General features: G+C 38.1%; 1 protein-coding gene across 4 annotated transcripts in view; it reads right to left on the bottom strand.

The window, feature by feature from the left end:
- The window catches only part of GRM1 (glutamate metabotropic receptor 1), a 190720-nt gene that overhangs the window by 143494 nt on the left and 34731 nt on the right, over nt 1-12495 (bottom strand). For all 4 annotated transcript variants that reach the window (XM_032102138.1, XM_032102139.1, XM_032102141.1 and 1 more), the window contains exon 2: nt 11094-11343. In XM_032102138.1, coding sequence (XP_031958029.1) covers nt 11094-11343 — 250 coding nt within the window. The remainder of the gene's footprint in view (nt 1-11093; nt 11344-12495) is intronic.

The following is a 12495-nucleotide window of genomic DNA, read 5'->3' as shown; positions in this document are numbered from 1 at the left end:
GTCTGTAAGGCAACAGTGGTTAATATGATAAAAAATACTCCATCCTGTATTTTTTTAAGGGCAACAATAATGCAAAGTCCAATCAAGAACAGTTGAAAACAACAAAAGGGCCAGTATTACACAGCTGCATAGCTACTTTTGATGGGGAGGGCCTTTTTTTTCTTTGACTGCTTGTTGCACATCCACAAACAAAAAGAGGATACATCATGCCTAAATTGGTAGGTTTACTTAATTATGGCTTTAGGTGTAAGGTGTTCATCTGCCTAACACAAAAGAAGAAAAAGGATGATGCAGAAGAGTCATGAAATAACCTGTTCCTCAAGCATCTCCTTCACATGAGTAAGATTTTCAACAGCAAGTTTTGCTTATCTCCATTTCTGATTAAGGAAATGCTAAAACTCTTCATGACTTAACAGAAAGGAAATTACACCTGCACTGCAGACTTTTTACTACAAAAAAATAGCAAGTGCTGAAGAGTTCAAGAAAGCCCAGACTCAGGTAAATGGGGCAGAAAGACCGAGATAGGATGGGTGAAGATACAAGGAACAAAATGTAGTATGTAAGGAACTGAAGAATGCAAGTAATATATAACAAAAAGGAAGCAGCTAAAAGTATATATTCAGAGATACACTAAAGGAAGAGTAGAGAAAAGGTATAGATTATAAATGGCAACTCACAATGTTTCAACCCGCTGTGAGAAATAAGCAGAAACCACAACTGGAGTCACATTCTCATTCTTATTTCTGCATACAGAATTGCTTAAATCTGACCTATTATGCAGTTTTCCTGATCCTCATGTTGACATGCAAGAGATGATTTTAAGCCTCTTCTTAGAAATGAAACCACAGAATTTAGTTTTATTCTGCAAAGCAGAAAAAAATAACTCACTCCATTTCTATTAAGCTAAACACCAGTAGTATATTTTTCTTTCTAGCTCTGACTTGCATTGCATCCTTCCAGTATAACCTCAAAGAGGGCCAGGAGGAAAAAAACCTTAAAACTGACTCCCCACAGAATGAATGAATACAGCCAAATCACCAGCATGGAAAATAACTGTGTGAGCCCTAGGTATCAAAGCTTACCCACAAATAGCTCATAGTGAATAATGCATATGGTTTAAAGTCAGTTAAAATAAGTGCCAGGTCACTTATCAGGCAGCAGTGAATTTGCAAGGCTTTGAAACAAAATTCTTCTTTTCATTCTCCCTCTCTGAGGTACAAATAACTGAACTAAGATGCAGGTAAGTAATGACTGGCGTGAAATGTGGTCAAGAGCTTGCCAGTTCCACAGTCTTTTAGTCCTACACCAGAACAGAGTAGTGGTGCTGAAGAGGCAATAGTGAAACAGAAAGAGCCAGCTTTGACTTTGTGAAACAAGTTCCTGACGCCATTGGGTCCTAAAGCACTACTATGCCTCAGAAATTGAAAGGATTTCTCTTGGCTGAAAAATTCAGCAGAAAACCAACAGACTGATAATCTACCAACATGGGCCAAATGCGTTTAGTCCAGTTTAATTTCTGCTTTTGAGACATTATGTATTTGGCTGCCAGATTACAGCATGTACACGTTCATACAGATGCTTCAGGGCTAGCCTCCCTTCAGATGAATTCAGCTCCTAAGACTGCTAAAAGTTTTTCACATTTTCTAGCCCTGGAAATGTACCAGGGTTCTCCAGCAAAGGCCATTAGATTGAAGGCATTTGCAAAAAGAAAGAAAAAAATTAATGAAAATCAGGCAGTATATGAAAATACATGGCCTTTCTCCACAGCATCCTACCTTCTTTGCTCAATGAGCCAAAGGTTTAAACAAGCACTAAGTTTCTGCACTGAAAGTGCAGCCAACTGATTATTCACAGGAGCTCTAAAGCTTTTCATTCCCTCATTTCCAGCATGCAGTAGAAAGGTGCTTTAATTGCAACTTAAATTATTTTCCCCTTGATGTGCTTGTCCCTGTCAAAATAAGTGTTGTTTGTATGGGCACAGCTCAGACAATTACATTAACTTCAGTCAATAACTTAACCCTATTATCAATGTTTTTCTAGTGATCCAAAGACTGGAACTGTTACTAACAGTTGATGATATGTATTCCAATACTGCAAGAGGAAAATCTATTTTTATATCAAGATGTGGCAGGAAACATGAAAATAATTACTCTTAAATAATAATGAATAATAATAATAATTATTATTCCAGGAAAGATTATTCTTCAATTTCTGGTTTTTTCTCTTTAAAAAAAAGTTATTAATTTGCTGCTTAGAATTAAGAAAATAAACCTGACAAAAAATGATAGAGTTTTATATTTTGAGGGAGGGTTTTGTTCATGTTTTAACCGGAACTTCTTTAAGTTTCATTTCTATTTGAGCACTAAAAGGAACCGGAAGTAAACTGCAGAAATTTGAAAGGTCAGAGTATTAGGGTCTTATTTTAACTGTTGTGAGACAAACATAAACATTGCTTTGGTTCTTAACCCTTTATAAAGAATCCCAGCCTCACAGAGACACGCCTGAAAAAAACCTGGCACTACATAAATTATGCAAAGACCCTTGAAATAACATCATTCAATATGATTCATTCACATAAAAGTACAGCATCATCTTCCAGGCGAGCAGCAGCCATCCAGCACCTTGTTTCTACAGGGGCATGATAAAACATATCCTGCCTAATAAATAATCCATTAACAACACACAGCACTACTTAATAACTCAATTATCTAACATCCATGTTATAATGTTCATAGACAACAAGCAGATCTCGAACTTTTGCACATTTACAGTGTTGGAAAACTTTGCAAAAAACTTAAAGGTAAATTATTTCTGTCCAGGTTGGTCCTTCCTTGAATTCACATGGACATTACTAGCTTAGATAACTCTTCCTGCAGAGCCCATGCCAAGACAATTTGAAAACACTGAACCAAGTGTTTTCAAATCTCAACTGAACTCAGCTTTCCTTGCTATGTAAGGAGCATAAACTGCCTTAGAATCCAGAAGATTTTAAGAAATCTAGAAAGGTGAGGGTTTTTTCCCCACAAGTTTTACCACCATAAAGTTCAAGCATCACATTTTGTAATGCTTTTAAGACACTAGTTGTATGCATTTGTTCCCTCTCCTATTCCAGTGACTTAAGCAAGTGATAATTGATAATCAATTGCACTACACGTTCAGAAACACTAGTCCATTACCTCCTCTCGCTTCTGAAAAAGGTACACTAATGGCTACCATTAAAAAGTGTATATTGCTTTAAAACATGTTTTCACATCCTGTTTGTTAAACCACTGAGCTTTCATATCACTTTAAAAAATTGAGTAAGCATTTACTTTATTAAAACATCCTAATTTATAAATCTGTATTTTAATAATCAATGCTGCTTCCACTTTAGTCTCATATATGTATTCCGGTTTTGGTAAAATGTCGTATTTATTTTTTGTAATACGTGACATCTAGTCTTCTGAACAATAGCCTGGATATTGCTTTTTCTTCCAAGCTTCTGTATAGACTCCAGAGTGATGTACGACCCTTGTCCAAGAACAAAAGCCACTTTTAATCTAAACATTATATTCTATTTCTTACCACAGGTAGTCTGCAAGCATTCAAGTACAGTTTAAACACACCATTTCACATCTGCCTACAACCTTAAATCCCTACAAACATTCTTTCAAGAAGTCTTTGGATACATTGGAACCTGAAGACAGAGAATTGTAAAGATCATAAGGAAAAGCCAACACAGAAAGATGGTGATGAATAGTTTGGGCTTTTTCCTATGTCTTCAAGCTATTGGAGACCTAGTATTTTATGTCTGTCAGTATGGGACCTCTCTTGGAAGTGTGGGCAGGAATGTACCATGGACTTGATAGAACAGTCTCACACTTGTTGGTGATGTGATCTCTTCTCTCTGAAGTGGATTCACTTTAGTAAGCATCATACTGAAAATTGTGTGTTAGAGTCTTCTGTGAAGAACTAGGAATAGCACAGAGATACCTGGGCTGAAATTTACTATTCTGTACCTGTTTTTATTGCATTAAGCAGAAATTCTCATTTCGAGCTACAAAAAACCAAAAAAAAAACCCAACCCCCCCACAAAAGGCAGCTTTTTAAAAAACTGAGTAATATTTACAAAAGCACCAGTATCTCACCTACAACCTCTGTAAATTTCGTCCTCATTTAAAGCACTGAGTGCATACACAGAAAGCTAAGGGTTAATACATGTTTTTAAAACTAATTCTGGATGCTCATATGAAAGAGGTTTGATTACATACAAAACTTAGTTTAACTCGTATCACATAGCAGCAAGTGAAAAGACAAAAGAACACCCCCATATTTAAAAAATTGCCCACTGTAATACATAAACCCCATTTAACATAAAAAATACGTACCCTTCTTGTATTTTCTCGTCTCTGCAAAAGTGAACATTGCTCAAAATGCAGTTCTGCTCAAATATATTGCTGTTTAATTGGCACTTAATATGCAATCACATTTTTACGTGGATTGATGTTATTGTAGGTTAGCAGGTGAACAAAATATGCTTGCTCAGTGTTCTTGCATCATATAATTCTGTTTTCATCCACACAGATTATAAATTCCTGTCACAGTAAACAGGTGATAGACTACAACTAAAAACTGAACCATGAATAAGGTATAAAATTTCCTGAGGTTCTGAGGTTTCAGACTTTAAAGTTAGCAGTGGATCCTATTACACACCTTGATAATGTTCAAGAAATGGTCTGATGTTGGCAGGTGGGACTATCTTAATTGACAATACTTTGCTTCAGTTAGACTCTGAAAGCATTTGAAAAATTATAATGAATTATTTCAGCATTTCACAGAATCTACCTCAATTTTAATCCAGGAATTTGAATCCAAACCCAGCTAAACCTCTGATTACATCTAAACACTTATTTAAACACAGTCTTCCACTAACTTGGAGTGTCAAAAACAACAGAAATACTAAAAGTAGTCATTCTAAACATCTTTGGTCATGGAGGTACCAGAAAGAAAAAATGGTTCTCTTTCTGCAGTAAAATGCATGGAAAGTAAACTTTTGGATCTTAAATTACTATTTTTCTTTTTATTTTCAGCATGCCAATAATGTTGCCATCTTTACTTTATACCTTTGAACCACTGAGTTTTACCACTCAGACTGCCCTCTCAAAACACAGCACATGGAATATGAATTTGGGTTCAATCATATACATTTACCAGTGCTGGATTACTACCAGTTTTCTTAACACATTCCCATTCATAGAAAGCTGGGATAAAACAGTATCATGAGCAACACTGTGCCATATCTACTGTTTTTGTCAGTTTTATAAGGCCCAAACCTATCCTAGATAATCTGTGCTAGCACAAGGCAGTGTTTTTTCCCCCATTGACAACATATTGTTGGTTCTTACTGATTTCTTTGTAATCTCTTAAGTAGCTAAAAATAGCTATTTTTTTCTCAATGGAATTAAACACATTGGCCCTGCAATACATTTCAGCTCTTTTGGAAGAATGTGGATATTTGTCATTGATTTTTTTGTAAATATGGGGCAGCCATATAAATATGGGGCAGACAAATGAAGACATTGTGCATAGGAGAGCAGAGTACAGCATCTTTCTTTCAGCTAGTCAAACTTAAAAGAACTGCCATATCCTCTAATGGTCATCCCCTTTATGAAGAACTTCTCATCAACAGTAGAATATTCTGTCATTTTGTAAGAAATGCATGAGCCACTGGCACCAGGGACCCACCAGGGAGCAAGAGGCAGGCAGTCTTGTTAGCCACATACGTGAGGTGGTATTTGTGATACTCTTATTTATGCCATTTGTGATGTCAGAGCTGAATAAAAGAGAAATACATAACATCATGCTTTTGGCAGTGTAAACTATGTCATCTGTAGCCTTGGTCAGCAGCCAAATGCTCACCCAGCCACCTGCCAGCTACAACTCTGAACAGGACAAAGGTAGAAAATAGGGAGAAAAAAATCTCACGAGTTAACATAAGGGGAGGTTGCTTAACAGATACCATTACAGGCAACAGACTCAACTTGGGGCAAACTAAAACAATTTATTGCCAATTAAGATAGATTCAAATAGTGAGAAACTTCTGTCACTTCCTTCTCCTGCTTCCTTGCTGAAAGACCAGCTTCCTTGACCAGATTCTTCTTCCTCCCTCACTAAATGATGTTATGGACCTGTCAATTTCTGCTACTACTTTCTGCCAACTGGGATATAATTATAATTTTTATTGTACGATTTGGTGTGGTGGCCGGTGAGCCAGTGGTACAAGGGACAAAGAAAGTCCAGCGGTGAGACAGGCCCTGGTATCAGGGATCCTCCCCAGGTTAGGGTGAACAGAAAAGGCTTTCCCTGGCATGCATTGTTCTGCTATGTTAATGTACCCCAGTTTCGCTTTCCTGGTTGGCCTGTGGCCCCTCCACTACACCTTAGTGTAGGGCTCCCCCCTTGCTACCTTATATGTTCCATGCCCTAGAAAGTTCTTCACTCCAGGTTCCCCCTATTGGCCCTTGTCCCTTGCCACTCCCCCAGAGCTTCCCCATTGGCTCCCATTCCCTAGTTCCACCTGCGTACCGCCCCATGCCCTCAGATCATTGGTCTCTGATGCTTGCCCCGCTCCTGTACTTAAACCTGGACCCTGCATTGTCTTTGGTCTTTGTCACTGGACTCCTTCATGGTGCGGCTGCAAGAAACCTTCATCCGTGGAACTGTACATGGAGACCCTTCCTCCCTCTTTGCTGTCGACCCATATTGCTGAAGCTATCAGTGCGTTTGTGCGTGCACATGTGTGTGAGCGTGAGGTGGTCCTGCCGAGTGGCTTCGCTAAGGAGACACTTTTGGAAGATCGCAGCACCTCAACACTATGGCACAGAAGGCGCAGTGCCTGACATAGCAATAGTTTGGGTCCCTGCCTTAGGCATGGCGGTCTGAAGTGCAGAGGCCCTCCTTCCTCTGCTGTGATGGAGCTGAAAAAGGATCAGTAGTCTCAGTGCTAAGGAACTGATGGGTCTGATTGGGGTAGGCAAAGCATTCTTCTGCCCAGTGCTGTACCAATTCAATGGGATTACATGTCTGTTCCGCCATAAAATCCCAGGCTTTGGAAGGTGATAACTGCCCTAGTCACCTGCCAAAATCCTCCCACAAACTGTGCTGCCCAGGGATTGACCAAACCAGGTTGCATTTCTCTGTCAACTTGCCAACAAGTTGTTCACTCTTGCACTTGGATGCAATCACGTTCCACCTATCCAGCCACGTCAGAACAGGACCAAACAGCTTACAGTGATAACGCCTTGTCAATATTTTAGAAAGTGTGAATTTAAATGCCAAAAACCATTACTAATATTGGCTTCTGGAGGGAGGGCAGTCAGAAAAATTTTCACCACAGTATACATCCTGAAAGCTCTGTCATCCTATGCTAAATGAGTTTTATTATATACATTGAAAGAACGGACTTGCGCTCTGTAATGTCCTGGGTTGACAGCAGAGAATCCGACCATACCTTCACTGCCAAGCATTCAAACTTTCAGGAGAGATCACTGTACTGACACTTAAAATTTACAGTTCTACAACAGCCCATATAGCAGCATTAATGGAGGCTATAAAGCATCAGAAAACCTACAGAAGTGAAGCATTACCTAGTCTGTTACAAAGGGCTGTGCTGAAAAACAGCATGTGCTCCATCCCCTAGTATATCCCTTGCTTCATAAAGTTCCTCATACTTTCACACAAACCATTGAGTGTAGGAGTTTAAGAGAACAAATTGGGAAAGAGCATTTTGATTTCCAACTATTTATCAAAAAATTTTTCTTCTCCAATGACCTCAGAGTATCTCTTAAAATCAGTTATTTCATTTGTTTTTTATCTGTGTTGCACTACCCATACAGATGCTGAAAAGTCAAATTACATGCCTTTTCTTGATGCATTCTCTCAGGGGATATATAAGAGATTCATCCATCTTGCAAGATTCTCACAAAATCTAATTGATGCTTATTAAGTAATATAAAACCCAGTGGCCTGCATAAACATGATTAGACACATGAGGTTGAGCATCTTCCTACATAATCTTTTCACATTGAAACTAATATCTGCTAAAAGAGCTATCACCTGAACTCCCTTAAGAGTACAGTTAAATTTTTAGCATAATTTTTGCCTTTGCTTACTCCAATTCTATTCTAGTATTTCTTTTTATACAAAAAGCCATGATCAAGTTTTGCCTTTTTTCCCTTTCATTATCAGTCCCTTTTAAGATTTATCATCATAATTTCATAGTTTAAGAAATTTTCTCACTGATTCTCCACTACGTTTCAACACTATAGATTTCAGAGTATCTGCCATTCTGCCTCAGGCAGGATTGTAACCTCATCTATTGTACTGTCTTAATTCCAGCTTCTCTCCAGATTCAGAAAGAGGAATTCCCTTCTCACTAAGATAACAGTCTCCCAGTAGTAAAGGAGACTGAATTTCGGATTAAACAGAAGTCAAATTTAGTTCCCAGCTCTCTTTCTGATAGCATGAATTTAGTTAAGCTAAGCTGTTCCTGTCTGATTTGATAAAAGCAATACTGGGGATGTAGCAAAAAGAGAACTATTTAGCCAGGTGTTCCTTTGCAAAGGCTTCCGCTTTACAGTGAGTCAGAGCAGAGAATGAGGTTGATAACATGTGGCTGATAATAAATCGGTGGAAAAACTAAAGGCTTTGTTTAGCTCATTATTGCAAAAAAAAAAAAATCTTGATTTCACATTCACTCCCACTTCCCTCAATTAAAAGAATGTTCTTAAAAGGCTCTTAGCTTTTTGCTTAGCTGGGTACTTGAATAAAAAAGACTAAATAGCACATCAAAGTAACGTTAATGTGTGCCTTGGTTCCTGTTTGTAGATAGATGACCAAATTCATAGCTCTGCAGTTCCACTGCAACTTACTTATTCACAAGTTTGCTAAATTTGCCATTTTTTAAAATCACTTAATTAGGACAATTCAAAGAAAATGTCTTTTCTTTTAGTTCTGCAAGCATAAAAGAATATATGCAAGCCCTATAATACTTTTTATTTCAACCAGCTGTTGTGCACAATCCAGACTATGCAAAGCAATAAGCAGCCTGTTTTACAATTGACAGAACCCACTCAGCCCTAAAAAGGAGTATCCCATACTCAATTACCAGCATGAAGTAAGGGTATGTAAAAATCTGCCTGAAAAATATATAGTGATTTCCAAAGAAATTCCATTATTAGCATTTAATAGGTGAGCATTTCTGCCAAAAAGCTCAGAACTACACTGTTGGACAAATTCTAAGACAAACAAGTGAACTTCATGGACTAGTGTAATGTTTGGTAAGGGCTTGAAATCAATTTTAAGCTGAAATGTTCCACACATCCAAGGAGTAGGGGATGGAGTATGTAGTCTAATAGGAAACTGAGGTTTGTGGCTTAATGTAGCAGGGTTAATTTCTTTGGTTCTCTGTATGGACAGCATCAAGAGGGAGCACCAAAATCAGTGTACAATGAAACACTGCTACAGTGACAATACATGAAGAAAGCATAGCATTGCCTAAAGCTTTACTAAAACACATGGCATGATGTCACTGAGACTAATTTTATTATATTCAGTTCCTTCTACTCACTGAAAACCCATACTTAAAACATGTCATTCCTGAATCTTTCCACTATTCATTTCAATTGATGCAAACTAAATGATGCGTGTGAACCGCAAGGTGCATGATCTAGAACATACCATTTTCAATACAGCCTTACTCTTTATTTCATTTTAGTGCTGATGGTTCTCCAAATGTGCTATGTCTTATCTTCACAACCTTCTAGAGATACAACCTCAGCTTCAAATAGATTACAAACAAAGACTGCAACAAAAAAATAGTGAGAGTGACTGATTGCTTTCAGTCTATTCCTTAGGCCAGATTAGCTGTCTGACTTGTAGAAATCCTAACTGTGGGTTTTGAGGAGCAATATAGTCAGGGGAAGACAATACCATAGCACAGACGAAAAGGAGAGGATCCCAGTCGCAACAATGTCAGGCACAAAGACTTTAGGGAAAGAATGGGACAAAAAGAAGTCTGATAAGATCAGGTAACAACAGAAGCTAAGTAGGCATGGAAACAACTGTCAAAGGCCTTGAAGGAATTAATTTAAACATTCCTTCAGGGAATGTTAAGATTACAAATAAGAAAGGGAGTAAATAGAAGGATTAAAGCAGACATCAGTCTAACAGAGAAGACAGAAAATGTCCATCCTCATCATCTGAGCAAGGTCCATAAAGACAGAAAAATGGACAAAGACATTGCAGAAATCAAGGTGAAAGTCAAAGAAGCCTCAAAATAAGAATTATCACAAAAAGGGAAAGGTGGATAAAGCATGTGGTAGAACTAAAATGAACATATATCAGTGAATACCTACGAAGATAAACTCTAGTAGAACAAAACAACCATTCTCATTTTGATAAAAACAGCCTTTTTCTATCCAATACACATCTGCACTGTTACTCTGGTGATACAAAAACATACATACATACTCATTTAGCCATCAGCAAGTTTGATGCTTTAAAAACAAACCAACTTGCATTATATCAGTGCCCCAGCTTTCAACAGCAAAGATCACAGTAAAATACAGTGTACAACTGAGAATGCCAGGTTGTAATCATAACACTGGAAAAAAGTTCCAGTAATCAAAAACACTTGGTTATTTGGGGTTTCAAATTATGAGGGGCCATCTTTAGTTAAACACATGAAACTCTGTCACATGTCACAGATCACATGCTGAAACTAGAATTTTTCACTCCCTACTCAAGTCTAAAAATCTGCCCATGAAACGTCCCTCTAAAGTGGGCAAAAGCACAAAAACAGTAATGTTATATACTCTCATAAAATAGTAATTAACATTTACTTCAGCAAAAGCTATCACCATTGATCGAGTTGGCATACATCTTCATATCTCCTTCCTGAGAGTCTGCTCTACCATCTTGCCACTTCTTTTCGGTCCTTAGATGAGTAACTGTGGAAATTACCGGTAGCCTGAACTGCACAGCTCTGAAATCAAAGGCCTACCTACAGGGTGAGAGGGAGAGGAAAGGCAGAGAAATCACACTCAGAGCCTTACCTTCCAATTAACAGGAACTCCCCAAGCACTCCCAGGCGCCTCATGGCAATGAGGATTCCCCTCACTGTCATTCCCTCGCAGAAGCAAACCACCACTCTAGCCTTGGGTAACCTTTCTCGCAGCTTGCGGAGCAGGCGATCAAAGCTCTTTTCCCCAGCATTGCTGTAGATCTTGTCAGAGTGAGCAATGCAGAGACCTTCTTGGGCAGCCAGCTCTTTGAAGGCTTCCATTCCACTTTCCCCATAATTTCCTGTTAAAAAAAAAAAAAAAAAAAAAAAAAAAAAAAAGATTGTATCATGCATTTAACCAGTTGGATGGTGATGGCAAAGTGATAGATTTCTCCCCACAAAGTCAAGTAGCATCAGCACATTAGCAGAAGGAAGAGCAAAGGAGATCCATCAAAGTGAACATGCTCAGAGTTCAGTGGAGCAAAAGGATATCCAAGTATCAGTAGGTCTTAACAGAACTGGAGACTGCGAGTTTCTTTTCTTACATTGACTTAACAATGGATAGTAAAGGGCATATTGTACAAGGGTTGGATAGGAAGAAAAGGGGACAGATCAGACAGCAAGAATGAAGTTTTACCAACATTTCTATGGCAAAAACCGCAGTTGAGCTACTTTAGGAAAACAGCCATCGGAAAGAGAAAAGGGGATTTAATTCCAAGCTGTCTGTATCACATGCAGCCCATGTCCACAAAAGTGAATGAAAGATGGATGTAAATTTAAAACACACTGATCTGGTAACATTTTCAAAATCACTTATACTAATTTGACCAAGCAGTGTTCATGACAGCTAAAATTTAGGATTGATGATGTCTCTCTTAGAATAGGAGACTTCCTTTCTGAAAGAACTTCAGAAGTAACCCTTTCCAAGACAGAAATATTTGAACTGTATGGTCCAAACTATATACAAACTACATATAGAAACTGATTCTCAAATTTGCTTCTGTTTATACATTATGCAAGCCAAAACAACAGTTTTACAAAACTCAAACTGCCTTCTGCGATGGAGACAGGTGAAACCCCAAGTTTTCTTTGAATATTTTATGCCTGACATGAGCACAGAACTTATGAACACCCATCACACAAGAGGAACAGATGGATTAAAAAAAACCTGTATCTATTAACAGTAGCAAGAAATGGTTCAAAACAAGAATCATTAATTTGATGCTATCCATATCAATGATGTTTCCCGAATTTAATGAGGGACTAAAATCAGATATGCTGATCACTTCTAGACCCAGACCTTTTCAAGCAAGGGGTGACTGAAGAGGTCCTGTTCCCTGTTTCCAGCAACAGTTTGAAACAGCAAATTGCAAAGAGGAAGACTTCTGAATCAGCCTAAATTTCTTCACAGAAAAAAAAATTTAAACTCCTCAAAAGTTAGCCATCAGAAAGAA

The sequence above is a fragment of the Corvus moneduloides genome, chromosome 3 (genome assembly GCF_009650955.1).
Source record: "Corvus moneduloides isolate bCorMon1 chromosome 3, bCorMon1.pri, whole genome shotgun sequence".
Taxonomy (NCBI): domain Eukaryota; kingdom Metazoa; phylum Chordata; class Aves; order Passeriformes; family Corvidae; genus Corvus; species Corvus moneduloides.
The sequence above is the reverse complement of the archived record's forward strand: the minus strand, read 5'-3'. Positions and strand labels throughout refer to the sequence as shown.